A 21275-nucleotide genomic window follows, 5' to 3' on the forward strand; every position below is an offset into this window, starting at 1 on the left:
ATAACACCTGCTTGGTGTAACATTTGATGGCACCTTCAGGCTGGATACAAAAATAGAGACACCAAATATGACCTGTTGCAAACAATTTATTAGGTAGTAATAAATAAGAATTTAGCAGAAAGGACTATACAGCAATAAGGCATATTGACAGTATTGTTATATAGGCAATTGACACATCTTCCTAACATTTTCCTCTAGTTTTCTAAGAAAGTGCTACGTAGAGAAATGTATTTCTGATACCAGTGACAAGTGATAGCAGGGATGCATGATGAAGGACCTGACTGCTGCATTATTCACCTTAAATAAAGCATAACAATCCATGAAAATTTACTGTTATTTAGGCCTGTGAGGTTTAAGTAGAAAAGTACAGCTTGCTAAGAAGAATACAAAATACAAATCTCCTGTTCATGTTTTTAACGGCTTATTACTTTAATTTCTTAAACTGCAGTTACTAGTAAGGTATGAGTAAAGTTACTATACAACAGCACAGTTCTTCACATTCATTGTAGCTTTTATTTGAAAACTTAGAGGCAAGTGCTAATTTTTATTTTTTATAAAACCTTTTTTTTTTACAAAATATTGCACACCATTTTAGCATGCAGTTTACATGGAAGAAACAGTCAAGTGCACTTAAAACCCTGAAATACAACCAGAAACTTCACAGATTTGTGTTACAAATTCTATTTTAATATACAAGGATATGCTTCAGACTGCATAGAATCCCACCTTACACTTGGGACCCAACTTGTGGAACCCGAACCCTACAAAGAGCAGGCAGAATGCTTACAAACTGTTTCTGACTTCCTTGTCATCTTCATTCCTGCATACTGCACTGCTTTTAGCCTGAAGAAACTGAATTAAGCAGTAAGAAAATTAATTTAAGAGAAATAACTTAGTACCTCCTGTATAAGCTTCTGTTACTGCATATGTGTTGCAATCCAGGGTAGGATTTATAAAACTTTCTCAAGTCCTCTGAGTAAGGTTCATCTGCAAAGATCCCTGTCTCCCTCTCCTCCATACATACATTTTATATTGCACAGCAAAAGTAAAAATCCATTCTACAAAACAAGCATGCTAAACATTCAATATGGCTTCTGAATGATTTAAAGTATTTCCCTTTTGGCATCCTCATGCAGTATTTTAGAATAAATATTAATACAAAGATGAGAAAGTTAAGAGTAAAAGTGAGCTAAATTGTTTGTCAGAAACCAAATAAAAACCAAGAGTTTATCAAAAGTAGTTGCTCAAAGGTCTAACTGATCTTTTAAGCATATTTTCAATAATAGCTTAAAAATACAGGGTGTCTACAAAATACTGCAACATATACCACCTCCTTGATGTTCCACGCAATGACATGAAAAGTAAATAGGTTAACTGAGACTTGCTTAATGGCACTGGTAGTCCCGTATTTCTCTGGGAACAACAGCTTTACTGGGTTCATGCTCGTCAAACTCGGTAAACCATTTAGATTTCATCAGCTTTATTGGTTAAGCTCAAGCCCTACAATAGTTAATATATGAAACACAAAAATATTTATAAAAATAATAGATATGTTGTATAGTTTTTTTTAAAAAAATAATCCATGCAGCGTCTGTACAAAGTTAAAAAAACTGTACAAATTGACTTTTCTATTGTGGAAAATTCATGTACATGGAAGTCCTGTTATGAGGAGGAACAAGTTGTTTTTTGCTCAGCCATCAGATGCCATCTCATAACTATTGTTCATTTCCATCACTCGTTTCTTTCTGTTGGCATTAGCTGGCCATTTAATTTCATCAGGAGTTTTACAACGAGTCCTGCCTGTGTAAAGGGATGCAAGTAAATTCTATCAGCATTTCAGAACTATGACAATCATGTATGTGACAAAAGCAATTCTCAGCTTTATCGAATCTCAAACTCCATTACTTTCGATCACAAAGTTACTGGCTCCAGCTCTCTGAATCTCTTTGTATTTGGAATTAATCAAAGAGAATGAGGGGTTGGGCATATGCAAGAAACAGTTTCAATTAAACAAAATATTTATCCTAATGATTATAGAAATATTTTATGTATTTTGAATTTTGAAGGCTTCACATGCTAAGAAAACAGGCAAACATTCTGAAATATTAATAATAAAGTTTTAAAATAATATTTGTGGGAATTTGGCTTAGGCTTCTTTTATACTGTGCAAGGGTGGTCAATCTCAAGAGAAAAGAGGCTTGTGTATCTAATATAGGAAAAAAGTAATTGAACATAAAGGATGTAAAATGATAGTGCTTACCTGTTTGGTATGTACAATAAAGCTCATTTTATTTTCCAGACTGTGGATTTGAAAACACGTATCTCCATCTCCCAACTGCCACATAAAGCAGCCGTACTTCAGGCTGAGAAGTAAAGCCTATGACCAAATGTAGGAAAGTGTCACTCAGAAAATATCCTCCATACTTGCAAACTGAACTTCCCTTCATTCACAAAGACAGGATTCAGATCTAAATCACTACATTCCACAACACAGTTGTAGTTCATAAACTCGTAAAGTGAAAAAATACAAGACTTTGTTAGTGACTTATAAGACCTTAAAATCTTGGAAATTTTCAGTCAAGTTTAACTAAACAGTTGGATGGGAAATCATTTCTCTACAAAGATTTTAAGAAAAGAGAATTAAGTTTTATAGTTATCACTGGCAGTTCACTTAAGCTGACCTTTGTTTCCATGTTGAGAAGATGAAGCCCTTTCACATTTACTCCTACGTACACTTTGATGACTTTATGGCTACTTGAACTTGCTTTGGTGAATATCTGTCCTGTGAAAAAAGCTGCTCCATAAGTAGGAATTTCCCAGCAATTCTGCAAGAACATGCGCTGAAGGTGATGCATCTCCTTACTGACACCTTCACTGGTGCTGAGATTCTGAAATTAAAGAAACAATGGCAATCAACAAGTCCTTCCAAACAGTTGTGACTGAAGAAAATCCACTGTTCAGTGAAATCCCTACTAAATGCTTATTTCCAAAGTGCCTTCCCATCAGCCATCTTCCTACAGCTAAATTAAACCTTAGGGCCATGGAAAGGCTCAAGTGCTAGAAGAGACTGAGGTAAAACCCAGATACCTATATGAGCCTTGGAAATCTGAGCACAGACACACAACCTCTGAAGGGCCCCACAGCTTTGTCTCTCCCAGAAGTACTTAAAACTAAGTATTCTTCCTCCTTTTAAGGAGTCCAATCTAGTGAGACATGGTAAGATGAGCAAATACCTCCTTCCAAAAACATGGATTGTTTTTTCTTTTCTAAGCAAAAGAGAGGTGCAGATCTTTTCATTAGTGGAGCTTTCATTCAGAATGAGACAGGCATCTGTTCCTTCCTCTTCAGTAGAATGCAGCAGTCAGAACAAACTATTGCTGGAGTGCTTCTCAAACCAGAATGATAACAACCACTCTAACAAATAAAAAATTGGTTGGGCCGTGGACAAGATCAGAAGGCACAGACACAAGGGAGAACACAAATCTTCAAATCTTCAACAGTTAGGGGGCCATGACTGTGGGTGTGGTAGACAGGATCAGCCTCTCTGGATCCATACCCTGCTTTACAGCTTACCTGAATTCTACACAGCCACTTGTAACATGTAAAATCTTCAGAACAAAAGATTGCAACTTCTTTCCCCTTCCCCCCAAGCCCCATACCCCAAAATAATGTCTCAAAAGCAGAAATCAAGAAAGCTATGCTCGTTCTTACATGTAATTTGATGACAGAGTAGACGACTTTGCTACACCATCGTCTTAGACCACCATCACCCCTCCTTCATCTCTATTAGAAAGATAGGAATGATCTGCTAACTTCTGACAAAAAAGGTGTGAACACCAAAAGAAAGTTTATGACTGAGTAATCTCATCTCAAGAAGAGGAGCAAGGTTTGAAAACATTCACTAGGTGCTTCTGCAATGTTTCCTGGCAGCTACCTTTAGTGATGCACACATCAGTTGGTACAGTTCTCCTTCTGACATGCCTTACTTTTTCCACAATTATTTGTGATGATCACAAATTTAATCTGATCTCATTTGGGACCCACAGCCCTCAGTTAGATGCATTTTTACACAAGCAGCCCAAGTACAAAATACTTAAAATTTTTGCTCAATTAACTGCTCTAAACAAAGGAGTCTGTCTGTGTGTTTGTGCATGTGCACATCAGCAGCACTACCAGATCCCTAAGACACAAGTTACACTGATAAAAAGAACTTTGGGGATCTATTGCTACAAACCGACATGGAAATTTAAATCATAGTACATTTTTTCACACCTTTGTCTGAATTGGAAGTGGGCCCAATACAGAGCTAACACTGAAGGTAAACAAAGAGGTAACAAACATTTACTTCTAACAGAGATTTGTATCTACACAAGAAATATATTACACAATGAATCCCAGAAATTCAGAACATACACATTTTTAGCTTTTTATACCAGTATTTCTATTCATTAATTGACAATCAAATAGTCAAAAATGTTTAAGAACAGGATTTTCTACTACCTGCTTATTTATCTTTTATTTATCTTACCTTGTATTCATGAAGTATCCTGTTTGTCCAATGAGGAGCTTTGCTTTTTAGTTTAGTTATTGGTACAATAGATTTAAGATTTTCTTCACTAAGAGAAACACAAAGAGGAACAAAGTGGTTTTTCATTAAAAGTAAGAAAAAAGAACAATATCTGCCACAGTGTACCTTCAAGTCACATACTGAGCTAGACAGTCAGCTCCTACTCTATGTTGCCTCATCAGATGAGATGGTTTCCTAAGATACAGTGCAATTCTCAGTTAATGAAGATCTGGCTATAAACTCTGTGTCACACATCATGGACATGGCATGGAGAGGAAACACCAGCAGAACACATTACTCTCTTGGTTAGAGAGCAGTTTGGTGAATTCCAGGTTGGAAGCCAAAATTATACACAAAATGCCATTTACATCAGCATATAAAATTCTCAGAACATATTTCAGACTGTAAATATTCTTCCTTCCACTCCTGTAGTCAGCACTACCAAGAACTCAGACCAATCAATTTCCATATTGAAGTTATATTACATGACATGAAAGAGAAGCTACTTACAATAACTGCCTTTTTTAAAAAACTCAAAATGCAGGAAGCAAAAAACACTAAAAGGAAGAATGTGAGCCTTTACTAGTTCACTTTTATGTACAATTAAGACAGTCTCAAGACCTAGTGATGCAACCTATTTAAGCTGTATTTGACAGTATGTATGATCTGCCAAGCAAAAACCCTGCACAGGAGAGTTCATCAGATCTTTAAGGTCAAGGATACTCTCATATAAACAACAGCTATGGATGTATTTTTGGAATTACCAATCTTTTAATGAACTATGTCAACTATAAAAACAGATTATGAAACTTTTTATCTATATGAAGAATTATGTGATTATGGATAGCAAGTGTGTCTAAATGGCTTTTTATCTAACCCAACCCATCTTTGCAGGTAGTCCTGTATGTAGAGCCAAACATGTCCATTGGGCAGGATGAACTTGGAACCACAGTACTGATAGGCCTCAGTGTGGAGAGGAACACCACCCTGCAGCTGCTGGGAGCCAGCAGGGAGTAGTTTCATACAAAACTCAGCTGCACTGAACTGCACACTCTTATAGGAGGTCCCACTTAAACCCTGTTCCCCTTATGCTCCATAGACTGGCTGTGCAACTGCAGGGCAATACATGCAAAAACCCATCAGGCCAAGCAGCTCAGCTGATGCTGTGAATAAGAGAAGATGAGAAGTATAGCAGCATTCCAAAACTGCACAGATGCTGTTCCATGAATGAAGTGAGGTGGAGATGGCAGGGGGTGAAGGTGCACACAGTAGAGAACTGGAATCCTCATAGGCTCAGATACTGCTGTAGAAATGTATGTGGGAAGAACAAACCATCCCAAAATAGCTCAGCTACTGTTCTGCTGGCATGCAGAGAGAAGGGGAGAGAAAAATACCATCTGGCTAAGCTCTACTGGTGCTATGGGTTTGACTAATTTAGTACATAATTTCTCCTTACAAATGACAGAAGAGAAACAGTATCACTGCATGGTCTGTCCAAAGAGGGAAAGTTAATCGCAAACATTGGTCTAACTGCCACAGTAAGATGTTTCTTCAACATTGCCCAAAGCCTCAGTCCTGTCAGAACCCTTCAAATTAATACTGTTGTTTCTTTTGGCATTACTGTATTTCAGGATAGATTTCACACACCACAGAATCTCCGATCCTCTGTCTAGGACTGCAATAATTAAGATTAATATGTTTTCACACACGATGTCCAACTTCTATTAATGCTACAAGGGTTACATGGTTACTCTGAACTATAGTTCAGTGATGAAGAAAACCAACAAATATACCATACCTAAAGTCTGAGGGTTCCATAGGAAGTGCTATCTAAAAATACTTAATCTAACCCATAATTTTAAATTTTAAACACATACTTACTTTAGAAAGCCCTGTTTATGTTTCTTGCTCTCATAATTTCCATAGACTATTTGTAGAAGCAGACTTGCCAGTGTAATCAGCTTTGCATCAGGTGATGTATAAAAACCTTTCAGTAAATTATATCTGGCCTCATCAAAAAGTATAAGAATAGCCAATGGATCTTCAATCTGTTAAAAAGATTTAAATAATGTGATTTCTTTATAAAAAGGAAAATAAGCTTAGAAACTATGAATAGCATTTCTCACTGATTCAGAGACAGAAGACAAGGGTGTGATCCTGACTGAAGTGTACATTTTAGTGGTGCTTTGTAATAGAAGCATTGTTTTACATTGACTTCAACACTTCACTGATCTAACACACAAAAGGCAACTAGCACACCATGCCAATCAAAAAGTTCACAGAAATACTGCTATCTGTGGATTTTTTCCCCCATAAATTCATTTTCAGTAGTATGTTTGAATATTCCCATTGAAATTGACCAATTAAATAACTAAAAACAACAGCACAAGAAAGAAAATCAGACAGGTTTTTTTTAGCTGTATGACAGAGACTGACACATGGAGACATTGAATAAACCCAACTCAGAGGGTGAGAGAGAGAGAACAAAGAGATGGCAGGAAGGCAAGAGAGAGGAAGGGAAGAATGTGAAGACTCAGACCATTACAGAAAATGAGATGTCAGGTTTAAATAAGTTTGGAAATTACTACAATCACTATACACACTGAGTGTTGACAGTCCAAGTGTTCTGAGTCTGATCATAGTTTCATTCACTTCCAAGTGCTGACCTTTTTTTCTATTTCTAGTGGAAGTCTCACATCCCTTCTCAGGAAAAGCTGTGAAGTTTCTCTTTGAGGATCCAAGTTTGTCAGTTCAGTGAATATTTCAGGCCAGTCTCGAATATGCTGTAAAGGCTTGTGATACGGCTTCAGCTGGAGACCTGAAAAATAACAGGTTTTTTTCTAAATAAACAAACAGAATAACCCAGCACATACACACACACATAAATGATTAAATGCTGCACCAAACCCAGAGTACCTGAAATTGAGAACTCATTAACAAATGTTTTCCCTCTGTTTAATAAACTGCTATATAGAAAAGGTTTTGAAAATATGGATTTATTGACAAAACTCTTAGCATCTATTCACTAAATGCAATAGTGTTGAAAACTTCATTATTTTCAGTTTCTCAGGAGTGAAGTACTATTTAAAAATGTAATGGAGTACCAAGACTGACTTAAAAACACAATAATAAAGCATGAGAGATTGTTGTCTCTATTATTATGGCAGAAATACAAAGTCCAATAATCTTATTCCTGACAGAAGAATACAGATATAATTTATCTTAGAAATGTATTTGCCCTTTTTGTACATATATGTAAAAACCATAAACTTTTCAGAACAGATATTCTTTTTAATCTGTAAAATGTTTTGATTCTTAACAAGCTAAAGTCAATCTTTGTTTCATGCTCTCTTGTGTATGAGTGCTGAGAAATTAATACAGAGCTTTCAGCTACAGTCCTACTATGTACTAGAATCTGTATCTTTGGCTTACTCATTCACCCTGCCTATCCTTGGATTATTGCTTGGCTTTTCCTAAGAGCTGGATTTTAGGAGGCTGTATATGCCTTATCCTCACTGCTCTGGCTTTCACACTCCATTTCACATTATATGAAAAGCGTAAATGGAGACATTATAGGGCAACATCTTTCACTGGGAACAATCTGTTCATTTAACTTAACCATCTTACATTCAAACACAGAAAAGCCTCATCTGTTCTACAAGCAAGAAACCTACTGTCCTTACAGTTGTACACAAACTGCAACATATTTTATAATGAAATTTGTCCATTAATTGTTTGAAGCCATAAATCAGGAGCTAATTTTCAGATCTAAGCTCAATAGCTAGAGAATTACTTGTTGTTACACAAACAATTGTCAGTGAACTCTTCCCCACAAATGCAAGGGCAATGCCTCAATGATTCTATGAAAACATTACATACATATTTAGAAAAGGCAAAAGCAGCAAGACTTTAACCCTCAAACATTTCTTCACATTAACATCTATGTTTAACTGAGGGTTACAGTAGTCATGTGGCATACAACAAAGTAAAAAGGCCAATGGTATGACACTGGAAGAAAAAGATTAAAGAAAAATAAAGAAAATATTTCCTGGAGTAATTAGAGCTACTTTAAAAAAATAAGTAACAATACCACTGTAGCAGAGCACCGGCAAAAGTAAATAAAATTTTAAATGCAAGGCTTCTGTGTTAATGACACTGTCAACACAGTATCCTACCAGACCTGAACTAAGCTTTGTAATCCACAACCTGTCCCATAGCTATCCTGTTGCAGCAGAACCATTGCCCACATTATCTGAAAATACCCAACCACACTCAATGACTCTTTTGGGCTTCTATTTATTTTCTAGTATATATCTCAAATAAAAACTATAATAGCTTTTGTATTTAAATCAGAAATACCAAAAAATACCATAAATATAAATGTGACATTTTACATCAGAATTTTCTCCCATCTAATATATTTGAAAACTTATTTATCAAAAATTATTTCGGTGTAAATCACAGGGAAATTCATATGATTAAAGGACCTAATGGAAAAATATTAATCATCTTTAATTATAAAAAGTTATAAAAAGACTAAACAATGGTAAAAACAACTACATCCAAATTGAGATAGTCTGGGAAGAAAAATAAGGATAAAACCAGGATAAGCTACTAGTAAGGCCTATGATAGGCAAAGTGCCCTGTAACAGAAAGTCAACCTGGAAGAGCCTCATCTTCCTGGATGAAATACATTACAGATGCCAGAGTGATAGAGTCAGACCTATTTAGAGTAGCCAAAGTAAGAGCTAAAACAGAGAAGCTCTCCACAGCTCTGAAAGCAGTTTGGAGACATGAGGCTGTGAAGCAAAGAGCATGTCTCCTACTCTCCCAAGACAGTATTACTTTTTCCTAAAGGCGAACAGAAATAAACTGTGATAAACCCCCAAGTATGTCCCTTTTACTTACTGAGGTTCTCAGAACAGATCCAGATAGTGAAATACTGCTGAGTTTCTTGAGACAGGCGCATGCCCTCCATGATTTGCTGGACAGTTGTGTTGTTTCCGTGTTTCAGCTCGACAGAGCGATATGACCCATCCATGCGATAAATTCGTGCCTTTTCATACTACATAAAAATGGGAACATATTAAACAAACAATCTGTTAAAATCCTTTTTGTTTGTGTTTCTAGAGAGGGAAGCAGTTTTACCATTTATCAGCAACATCTATAATGTTGGGAAAAAGAACATTTCACAACTCCTGCATATTTATTATTTATCCAAATTGCTTGTTTCATGTTCTGTGAAGTTCTTATACTGTGTTGTTTACAGCAGTAACTCCAAGAAAGATCTTGCTGGTATTCTGAGGACTTCTTTTCAATTCAAAGGCAAGTAGGTATTTAAAAGTTCTCCGAGGGATCTGGGCTCAGCTGCCTATGCATATCCCAAAACGTTCACTTTGTTATTACTGGTGGGTTATGAATTTTTCCACTCTATACTAAAAATACTTATTTTTAGAGGGAAGCACCACTCTTTACTCAGAACCTGCTGCAAGAATACAATCTCACTAAGTCTTATAGTGTTCCTGTAATAGAATCAAAATAAATCTTATCTATAATAAATCATTTTCCCCTTCAGAACTCCCATAGCTTTCACTAAATTGCATGTGAGCCTACAGTATGTCTCCTGAAAGACATACATAAGCATAAATCAGGTGCTTAAAGCATACATACACAAGTCATAAATCAATAAAATGTCTTTTTTTCATTTCTGTAACAGATTAGATGTTTCAGCTGCTTGAAAAAAAACAATTCAGGAATTTGTTATTTCTCTTCCTCAAATCTACTAAGTCATCAAGAATTGAGTTCCTAAAAACTTCTGAAAAAAAACATGGATGATTTGGAAAAGGACAACTGATTGAAAATGAGGTCGGAATGGAAAACATCAGTTTATTTTTGCTGCAGTAGTCACCATCATTCCTATTGCAGTAGTTTATAGGGGGAGTTTATATATTGTATTAATTAAATAGTAATAAGTAGCAACATAACATCATGCATGACACACTGAAATCTACTTAAAACTATTCCATTAGCCTTTAGAGAATTAGACACACCTTCACATGATCCACCACGTAAGATCCTTAAAATAAAGGTCAGGTCCTTCCTTAATTATTTTGGAAATCACTCATGCAGAGTGAAATCAAGATAATTTAAAACATCTTGAAAAAAATGACAGGTTTACTACCACCTACTTACAGGGATATAGGTTGCATCTGAAGGCAAGGAAAATAAGCAACTGGGCTTATATCATTTGACTAATTTTTAAATCTACTTCAGGAGAAGAGGAATTACATTGTAAATTTCGTCTCCTATCCTGGCTAAATCCCTGCACTAACTGACGAAAAGCCTATTTCATAGAAGCCTACCTTTAGCCAGATGAATGCTCCTGCTTATCAACATATAAGATAAGAATGCATAAAGAGCTGATGGTTGCATGGTCAAAATTAGACATAAAATCAGTAGCTGACGTGATGCTCCTACAAATAAATTGGAGCCTCATGTTTACATGTCTTGCATGTATTTCTTGAGCCATGAAACAGAACAGAAACATTTAAAGAGACAAAATGCCAGTTTGCCAATATTTCCACTAACAATTTCAATGTGCTGCACATTTCCAGTAACAGCCAGAAGTGACTCTAGCTCTTCTAAAAGATTAAGTGTAAATTAACTATAAACTTTAAAATATTTAGAAAATAAACTCATACAGGTTTATTTATGGCTTCCTTCAGTAGTTTTGCAGCTTCTTCCCACTCATTTTGTTTGTTTTCTTCACAGACATTCAGCGGAGATCTTCCTTGTTGATCAGTAATGTGCTACAAACAAACAGAAACACTAATTCTACATTGATTTCACTGGAGACAGGTAAATATTTACGTATTTTTGAGATAATTAAAATCCTTGATATCAGAGTTCAAACATTTAATTGATACACAATGGGAAAAGCAGAGGTAATCAAAAACATTTAACTGTTTTTCAGTAATTTCTGAAGAAGATCATTGATCTGTCACCAAAATATTTCTCATACACAAGCTAGAAACTATTCCTAAATCTGCTATTTCTATACACAAACAGAACTTACCCTGTCAATTTCAGGATGATTTAGTAGAATTTGTACTATTTCAGCATGTCCACCTCCAGCAGCAAAATGAAGAGGAGAGCTTAGTTGACCATTTAAAAGATTTGGATTGCATTTCCCTTTCTCCAACAGCATTCGAGTGGCTTCAACTTTTCCATACCTGCAGACATGTTTGAATCAGAACACACATAGCAAATATATAATTTTTTTTTTTCAGATGGTCCTATATATGAAAAAGTATTTTTTTTCCACACTGAAGCATTTTTAGCTTTCTAATTTCTCCAGATATAATGGAACATAATAAGTTTGTAGAAATTAATATCAGTTCTACACATCTTTGGTAATCACTGGTCTAATAAGCATTGATTGGATTAATGATAGACAAACTGAATCTTGCTTTAAGCTATCTAAGTTTGCCTAGTTGCAGCAATTCAGTCATGGCAGAAGAGAGTCCAGCTTTGTCTGGAAAAAAATGAGTGTGAGAATCAGAGTTCAGCTTCTGCTTGTCAAGCAGATGGCTCCTGAGGATTCTTAACCCCCATGCTTATAACTGGTAACTCCTGTGTATATTTGATGTATAAAGTATTTACAAACTTTCTGACAAACACTAAAAAGTAAGTAAGAATGAGGGCTTTTTATAATCAAGTTTGATTATCATGTTATTTCTATCATCAGACATATTGACCACTATATATACAAAAGACTAACTTCCATAAAGATAAAACAAAAGCATTTTTATGACCGAGAAAAACTTTCAAGCACTTACAGATTAAATCACAGAGTTATAGTCAGACATATTAACCTCTGTAAATCACCTAGTCCAGGTTCCCACTTAAAGGGTGTCCAGCACCAAAACATGCTCAGGTCAGCTACTGCTGTGCTGTAAAACTGCTCACAGGCTTAAGCCAACACAGACTGTGAAGGTTACCATGCTAAACTGGACCCAGTGCCTCCAGCAGGAATTAGAATAGTCAGGAGAGATACAAGAAGCAATAAGTAATTGATGACATGATCTCCACAACTGGTCTCCCCAGAAACCATTCAAATTAAAATTATCTCAAAACCTGAAGCAATGTTTCTCTTCAGAAAGAGAAAGAGCACTAACACTAGCATATATTATAACAAAAGCATGAAAAGTCTAGAGTTTTTTTTTATTTCTTCTTTTGGAGGCTGATAAATTACATAAATGATAGCGCTAAAGAATTATGACAGCTAGAATGCACTTGTTTGGAAAAACTATGCTTTTACTCACCAGCATGCATAATGGATTGGTGCCCAGTGGTCACTATCCAACTGATTAACAGAAAACTTTTTATCCAGAAGGTGACTTAGTAAATCAGAGTCTCCTTCACAAGCACTGCGGTGAAGAGGGAAATCATCTACCCACTGGTGCTCCCTATGAATTAAAAAGGGAAGAAGGAAAAAAAACATTCAGAAATATTACAATTGTTGAGAACATCAACTTTTTATAGCACTAACCATACATCTACATGAAGAATAAAAGAGAAGTTCATGCAGCTAAAATGTGCCAGTATTCATACAAATAGGTTTTTTGTCATGCAGAAATCAAGCCACAGCTGTATTTATTAGAATAATAAATGCTTCTCTAATGTTTATAATTTATACCTTTCTTGATTCATCCTTTAACTACTGTATTTCAATACATTAAGATGTCAAATAGAATTTCATTTAAAATATGTATCTCTACAGTGAAACATAAGGTAATAGGAAGCTCATTTTAAGTCTACCAAGTGCTACTGTAATAAAACAAAACAAAATTATCCATTAATGAAAAAGGAATGTAACATAATACTTGTCCTCTGTGACACTGCTCATGCTACGTTGCCACTTTTCTCTTTTAGGAATCTGAATCTTTGAATAGTCCGGGGCTCCAAGGCCAAAGTATGGATTTATTACAACCTTGTCAACCTGTGAAGACATAATTTAAACACAACTGAAAAAATATCTTACTGAGATTTGGCTACACAATCCCCCATTCTGGTGTCAGGTATTCTCTTGAAACCAAAGTTATGACAGTAACATTTTATAATAAGGGAGAATTATGATCGAATATGAGGATTTTAAAAACTAGTGCACACTTACTGCTAAATAAACAACTCTGATGTGAGCACACACTCATATCAAATAAATGAATGAACTCTAAAATGAAAATGTATTTATGTTTCAAAATACAAAATGAAAATACAGTTCTTACCCTGTTGGTATACTGAAGGTCAGATCCAAACAAAGGATTATAGATACACATATCTGCTTTCTCCAATGCCAGCATTTTACTCTTTATTTCCAGGGCAGTATAACCCATGTGCAATGAGCTCTCTGTTTGACCAGGTTCTATAGCATAGGCAGGGTTTATTACATTTGTTTTAATTCTTTCAAGAGGAGATGGTCTGAATAAAGCTGGGATGGAGTGAGACTGGGTATGCCGTTCATCCAACCACCTGCAGGAGAGAACGGGCAAGTAATTAATTTTCAGGTAGAAAATTATCATTTTGGCCATGCTGTCCTTTATTTTGATTGATTAGGGATTGAATATATGATAATCACACATTAGAATTAAATAAATAAATAAATAAATAAATATATTTTGCACAGCCAATTTTATAACACTAAACTACTCCCTGAATGTGAAATTTGTTAACTACACTCAGTTAAACAGTTGTATTTGTTCAATTTTGTGTGGATGCAAACTCAAAGAGAAGGAAATTATACAGTAAGAATAACATGGGTTATAACCACAAAACCACACCAACATTTCATTTACTTTCAGTTTATTAGCATTACTACTCTGAGAAAATTTTGAAACTTAAGGCAGTTTTTTTTAAGGGCAAGTTTCAATATCTTTACTGACAAGCTTTTCAACTCACGTGTTTCATTAGGGAAAGACAGGAAAAGGCAGCAAACCAGAAGGTTCAGTTTCCAAACCGCTTAGTCTCTCTCACATAAGCTACCACCTGCCTTTTTATAAAGCTCTGCTAAAGTTTATTCTCTTCTCAGTGCACTCCTACTGACAGTACAGGAGAGCTTTAGAGTGCTCTTATTCTGTGCTACCGGGGAAGTCAGTACTGTACACCTGCTGCATTTTTCCTACCACATATGCAATACAACACAGGGCTCAGGACAAGCTCAAGTTTTGGATAAATACATTTCTACTGAATTGTTAAATTGTTTCAGTGTTGTATTAAGTGGTACATTAAAGGTCTAAAGCCAGGTTTGTATTTAGGTTTCTGCACATGCTTTCTCACAAGCCTGAGGTAAAAATGTGCTTTGCTGAAATACAATACATTTTGTTTAGTGATTAAGCCTGGAAATAGAAGAAAGAGAAGTAAGTACATGCTTTGGATATCCGTTGACAGACCACTTGGATCTTGTCTGTCCCAGAATCATATGTAAGGATGGCAGAAGTTAACCTGCAGGTCAGTGCATATGCTTAGGCCTATTTTTAAGTCCTAAATCCAAGCTATAATGTCCTGCAAAAGCAACATTCTCTTCACTTACTCATGGCCCTGGCAGAAAGAACAGTAAAATTGTAGTCATTGTGCTATAAACATCTTCTAAGGTATTTTCAGACATTTTCTCTAAATATTTGGTAGATAAAATAGTTATGGCAGTTTGAATCTTCGAGAAGTATTGTTTCAGATTATGTACACAGAGAATAAAAAGTATAAACTGTTATATTATATATATATAAAGTATTATACTTCCAAGGCTTCTTGTGAGGCTTGAAACACTTCAAAGCAGAACTTAGAGCCTGAAGGCATTCAGCAAGCAGCAAATAAATTTAACTGGTATGATGGTATACATGGAAATACTACAACTCTACTAATAAACTGTAAAAACCCTACACACAGGATCTTTTGGGTAATAGCCTGTAGCATGATTTTTTACATTAGCCAGAGGTTTCAGCTAACTTTATTACTGCAAATAAGTGTGTCTTGTATTTCTTGGTTAAGGGTACATTAAAAAAAAACAACAAAAACCCAAAACAACAAAAAAATCCCACCAAAACAACTGTTCATGCATTCAAATTTCAAACTACTATAAATCTGGCTAAACAATTAATCACCTTTCTGAAAGTTAATTCCCTACTGCAAATAAATTTGTGTATCTGGGGAGGATGCACTCCCTTTCTACAGGGAGACTTAATTTAAATGCAAATTTTAATGGTATACAATTACAGGACATTTTTACTACACTCTGGCAAATGTTCTTACTCAAATGACAATTATGTCATTTACATAAGATTAAACATTATGATTTTACAAAAACATTCACCGTGAGCGTGAATTTCCAAAAGCTACGTGATTTAGATAAACACACCATTCTTGAGTTTGCTAAAAGACTTTTAGAAATATGTTGTCAAGGTTTCCATTTCTGATAAACATGAAGAAAATACCATGATTTCCTTCTTAACCACAAGAATGCTATAAAAACTATGTGTTACATTGACAAATTATCTTTTAAATATATATTTATATTTTGATATAAAATATCAAACTTCTAATTTTAATGTATTTTTACTGATGGTGTCTCTTACTTATCCAAGGCAATTAACATTTTTGCAGTAAGCGTAGCAAAGTGTGTGCTGGATTCACTGCAGACTCTCATGATGTCTTGAAAACAGTAGAACACAGGGCATCCAGGACTGTATGTATATTTTGTATTATCTAAAAAAGAAACATTCTCTGAAGACACATGAGTGAGAATAATCTTATTTTCCCTTTGTAGTAATACATGCCTAATTAAGACTATACTCTAACTTTAGACTGGAGTGACTTAATTTTCTCCAAATAATAACTGATAGCAATTACATACAATCCTTATATAGCAATTCACAATCCAACAGGTTAGCTTTAAACCCCTACATATTCTGTCATTATTCCATCAGTGTGACCAGGTTCATTTGAGGAATAAATGTTAAATGCATCCTGTTACCAATAAAAAAAAAAAGGAAGATGACTCAGGACTAGCAGGGGTATGTATTGGTACTGGTAAGTCCACAATAGTATCTATTTGATAGGTTTTATCAAGTCTTATAAGTAAGGCAAAAATGAAGAAGTTTCCCCAAAAGCACACATTTTACTTCAATATTTCTAAAAATACTTTCCAGACGAGTAATTTACTTAGCTTTCTCAGGAATTTATTTACTGTTTAGAGACTTACTTATTCTTCTCTGAGTAGAGAACACTGAACTGAGTAGGATGTCTCAGAGTTACATTCAGCAAATTCTATACAAGTTAAGGCCTGTGGTTTTGAAATATAATCAAATGCACAAATACTGCTTAAACCAAAAGTGTGCTATAGTTACAGAAACAAAGGCAATACATTAAACCAAATGTTTCTGCCTTGATTTTAAGTAAATTCTTCTAAGTTTAAAATATTCAGGGTGTTTTGCACCTGCCTGCAACTTTTAATGTTTAAATACAGAAAAAGCCCTATATCATATTAAAATATATTATATAAATATGTTGTATATTATATATATATATATAATTATACCTATAATCATATATCAATGAGACAGATACATACAATTTAAATATGTTATATAAAAAAAAAGAATTCCTTAAGTGAACTTCTATTAAAATGGGTGCAGCTTCACAAATCATGCTCACTGTTACCTTTCACAACAGTTGGAACAATGTAAAGAGATGCCTCCTGGCCTGCCTTCTCTCCATCGAGAGGAAACTTCTTCATTAACACCACACGCTTTCCTAGCACATTATTTAAAAACAAAAACCAGACAAAACATAAAACAATTAATGAATCATCAAAACAAAGGAAAAATCTAGAGTTGGCTATCTGAAAGCTTACCAGACTCAATCTTCCTACTTTCTAAGAAGAAAAAAATACAATTACAAGCTATAATCTAAAGAAGGTGAAGAAAATTTAAATACATATGAAAAACTAAAAAAATAAATATGTATATACCCATTAACATGAAAAAAATTACGTGACTGTAGCTCTTTTGAACTTTTCCAACCTCAGCTGCATATTTTAGCAGCGTACAAACTAAGCTGGGCATAATTAATGCTTGGGCCATCTGAGTGAGTAAAATTAAAACTCTCCAAACTATGTAAGGAACAGAGTATTTGCTTTTAGAAGGCATTCCTCTATGTGCATTACTTTTGTTATTCTGTGTTTGCTGCATTAATAGCTCTGTTACATCCACTCACCTGCAGCTATCACCACCTGCAACATATTACCACGTAAACAACAGAGATGAAGTCCACAGCAAAGACCAGAAATCCTTTAGTCATTATACTTTATACCAACCTGGAAATGTTATAGGCTGGCTAAAACAAATTTGTAAATTTGTCAGCACAAGTGTGATGTTCTTTGCTAGATCAGCTATGTAACAACAAGGAAAACAATGTACTTATCAAATTCCATCTGCGAGTGATACAGTTATGCTAGAAATACCTTCATATAGATACTGTTTTCTAAACAACTGACTTAATAATCTAGCAGTTCTGTAGTCCAAGTCAAGTTTTAGCTGAAGTTATGGATACAAAAGCCGCTTTGATCTGGTTTACAAGAATTTTAGCAATAAATCTAAACTTGAGGTGAAGAAGTAGCACAGACAAAGATTAATGTATTAACAATCATTTAGTAAGAATTTTATAGATTTGGAAGGTAAAGACAAACAAAAGTACATGAAAGGTTTCAGCTGCATAGTTGGCTTAGGTTTTTTGAAGAACCTCAAAATGTATCTTCTTCCTTTATACTAATTTCATGCTTTTGCACAACTTTGCCATGCCAATTAAAAGAAAAATTATAGTGCTATCAATAGTATATTACATTAAAATGGTTTTACCTTTAATACCCTGATTGGCTGGTGAAATTGGTTTGGTGGTTTCTAATACATAATCCAAGATGCTCTGGGTTATCTCAGTGCCTCCTTGAAGTTTAGTTTCCAGCAAAACTTTCTTTCTTTTTTTCTTTTGGCCTTCAATGGGAACTTCAAGAAGCAGAATCTTTCAAACAATAATGAAACAAAAGAAGTTTAAGCACAGCTGAAAGAAGCACAGAACTTTAAAAAAAAAATTATTATTTATTATGCCACTGTAAAAGTAGTAACAAAATCCAAGAAGTACTAAATGTTGAGGGGCAGAATGGCGAAGTCAGAATGACCTCTGCAGCAGACTAAAAAGACAAGCCTACATTCTCTTCTATTATTACATATTTACTACACTATTTAAAAAGCCAAAAAACTAATACATAAAGAAAAGAAATAGCTTTACTTCATAGGATTTAGCTCGATATTCCCGAGAATTGAGGCTAGCAGTATTTTTTGGACGAATCACAGCAACATATGCATCTCCAATGTTTTCTGGATTTCCCATCTCTCCTTCTTACTTTATCACTGGAAATAATGAATAAACAGGAAGAAAACGTTCAGCTGAAAGAAACATCCAACACCACACTAAACTTCAGGATGCAGTGCTCATATCCACTGATTCTTTGCATTATTCATTTATTGTTCTTTAGCTGGAGAAATGCCAATGGCTGATATAATTCTGCTTCCTTTTAATGAAAGGGGAAAATAGAACATCATATAGACTTGATACAAATAAGCTTGTTCTCTAACCTATCTTTAAAATAAAAGTAATGTATTTTTTTTCCACTTTGTAACTATCTTCCCCATTTTGCAAACCAGACAAAAGGCCAAAGAAATTTTGAACTCTGGAAAAGACATGAAATTGAAAAAGAAAGCCATTTCAAAATGATAAGCACTGTCATTTAAAAATTGTGCTGTAAGAAGTATTGCACTTCTATGAGTTCCACATGGATTTCAAGAAAATACCTGGCTTTCATCCCCCCCTGCAAAGTAGAACACAGTCTTGCCTACAGCCAAGTAACAAAGCTGATAAAAATAAACTACAATATGGATTCATTTACTTAGTTTTATTTCAGTGGGGCTGCAAACTGGTGCACAATTCATTCAAATCGAGCTTTTGAAAGGAATATATCTTTAGTTTCTGAAAAAAAATGAACAGAAGCATTTAGATTTAAGAAAAAGCTTTGCTTACCCTTCTATTAAACCAAGGTGACAATTCCTAAAATCACAAAATTGTATGGAAATTATATGGAAAACCTCCTAAAGCAAAATCACATCAGCTTCCAGAAAGAAGGTTATGTCTGACCATTTCCACCTTCCAGCTGATCATTTTCTTCATCTGCAAATGAACACCCCTTCATTCCATAGCACCAGTAAGCACATGCTTTTTGCAGATTAATTCCTCCACATATTTTAAATGTTAGTGTTTCTAGCATCTCCACCTCTTCTAGAAGAAACAGAGGTCTTCAGATTTCTATGCCCTTAGTCCAGTATTTTTCCTGGGATCAAGGCTACCTGAAAAGATATTGAAAAAACCTCAACATAAATAATAGCATGGATATTTTCACCATCAGTTAGGATAAATACATTAGTTAGAGGATTCAGTGATGGTATGTGAACAGTGTAACATCTGAAGAGAAAGAGCTAATTTGCATTACAGTAGCGTCAAAAAACATTAAATAAGCAACATGCTGACATACAAGAATTCCTCCTTTAGGATAAAGAAACAACCATCCCTCATACACAGCGGGGAAAGGCCTGCTCTTTGGGTTTCCTTACACATGCTTGGATACACAGAGTCAAAGGCCTGTGTGGTAGGAACCTGCACTGGTACGACCGGGTCGCCTGGATGACAGGTGGTGGGACAGGTGAACGAGCAGTGGGTGAACTCCCTTCTGCCACTGCTCTGCACTAAATCCAGTGCAGAATGCGCATATCCGTGAAACTGACAGCGCTGAGACTTGCAATATGACTCCAGAAAACAAAAAGTGAGGACGAAGGGGGCGGGGAGGGGGTGCGTGCCCTAAGGATGTGACAATAAAAAAAACCGGCTTCAGAAGACACCACCGCGAACTGATTCTGACCAAAGCCGGGCGCTAACAACGCGGCCCCGCTCCAAAGGCTGCCGGTCGAAGGCACACGCCTCCCCCAGGCTTCTCCCAGAACCGCCGGCCTCCCCGCCTCCCGCAGGACCCGCCGGGACGAGGCGGAGGGCGGCTCCCTCCGGGACTCCGGCCGCGCCAGCCCGCCAGGGAGGAGGGAGGCCGGGGCCGTCGGAAGCCCTCAGGGCAGGGCTGCCTCCCCGCGGGCTGCCGGAGGACGACGGGCGCGAGGCGGCCCCGCGCCCCGACACCTCCGGCCCCGCACCGCCCGGCCGGGAAACGCCCCGAACTCCCCCGGCCGCGCCCAGCCGCCGGGCAGCGGCCCCCGAGGGGTGCTCCCGCAGTCCCCGGCGGGAGGGAGCGGCTCCCCTGCTCTCAGGACCGCCCCGGACCGGGGTGAGGGAGGTCGGACCGGGGTGAGGGAGGTCGCCCCGGCCCCACTCCCGCCCTGCCTGCCTTGCCTTCCTCGGTGGTGCCTGCCGCCGCCTGCCCGCCGCATCCTCCCGGCGCGCCCGCCGCCCAGGCCCCGCGTCCCGGCCTGCTCCGCCCCGTCCCCGCCCCGCTCCCTCCCCCGGCGCGGATCCGCTTCCCGTCGGAGCCCCGCGGGCCTCGGTTGCCGATGAGTTTCCGGGTCGGCGGCCTGAACTTGTGTTGCCGCCGCCGGTTGTTGACCGC

General features: G+C 36.6%; 1 protein-coding gene across 4 annotated transcripts; it reads right to left on the minus strand.

Annotated features, from left to right (window-relative positions):
* Positions 1 to 68: 68 nt before the first annotated feature.
* Positions 69 to 21188, minus strand: KRIT1 (KRIT1 ankyrin repeat containing). Of its 4 annotated transcripts, XM_085573103.1 has the most exons (19): positions 21062 to 21188; positions 19941 to 20013; positions 19560 to 19639; positions 18902 to 19023; positions 18475 to 18634; positions 17279 to 17371; positions 16195 to 16324; positions 13855 to 14098; positions 13453 to 13568; positions 12892 to 13035; positions 11643 to 11799; positions 11269 to 11376; positions 9476 to 9632; positions 7234 to 7385; positions 6449 to 6615; positions 4529 to 4616; positions 2682 to 2888; positions 2261 to 2377; positions 69 to 1800 (listed from the first exon to the last, which is right to left on the minus strand). In XM_085573103.1, the coding sequence occupies exons 4-19, from the start codon at positions 19001 to 19003 to the stop codon at positions 1732 to 1734; spliced, it is 2211 nt and encodes a 736-aa protein (XP_085429229.1). In that variant the 5' UTR covers positions 19004 to 19023; positions 19560 to 19639; positions 19941 to 20013; positions 21062 to 21188; the 3' UTR covers positions 69 to 1731. The 4 variants fall into 4 exon arrangements, with proteins under 4 accessions (XP_085429229.1, XP_031359691.1, XP_021407350.1 ...); XM_031503831.3 differs by lacking the exon at positions 19560 to 19639; XM_021551675.3 differs by lacking the exon at positions 19560 to 19639 and having other exon boundaries at positions 19691 to 20013.
* Positions 21189 to 21275: the final 87 nt, after the last annotated feature.

The sequence above is a fragment of the Lonchura striata genome, chromosome 2, assembly GCF_050655825.1.
Source record: "Lonchura striata isolate lonStrDom1 chromosome 2, ASM5065582v1, whole genome shotgun sequence".
Classification (NCBI taxonomy): Eukaryota; Metazoa; Chordata; class Aves; order Passeriformes; family Estrildidae; genus Lonchura; species Lonchura striata.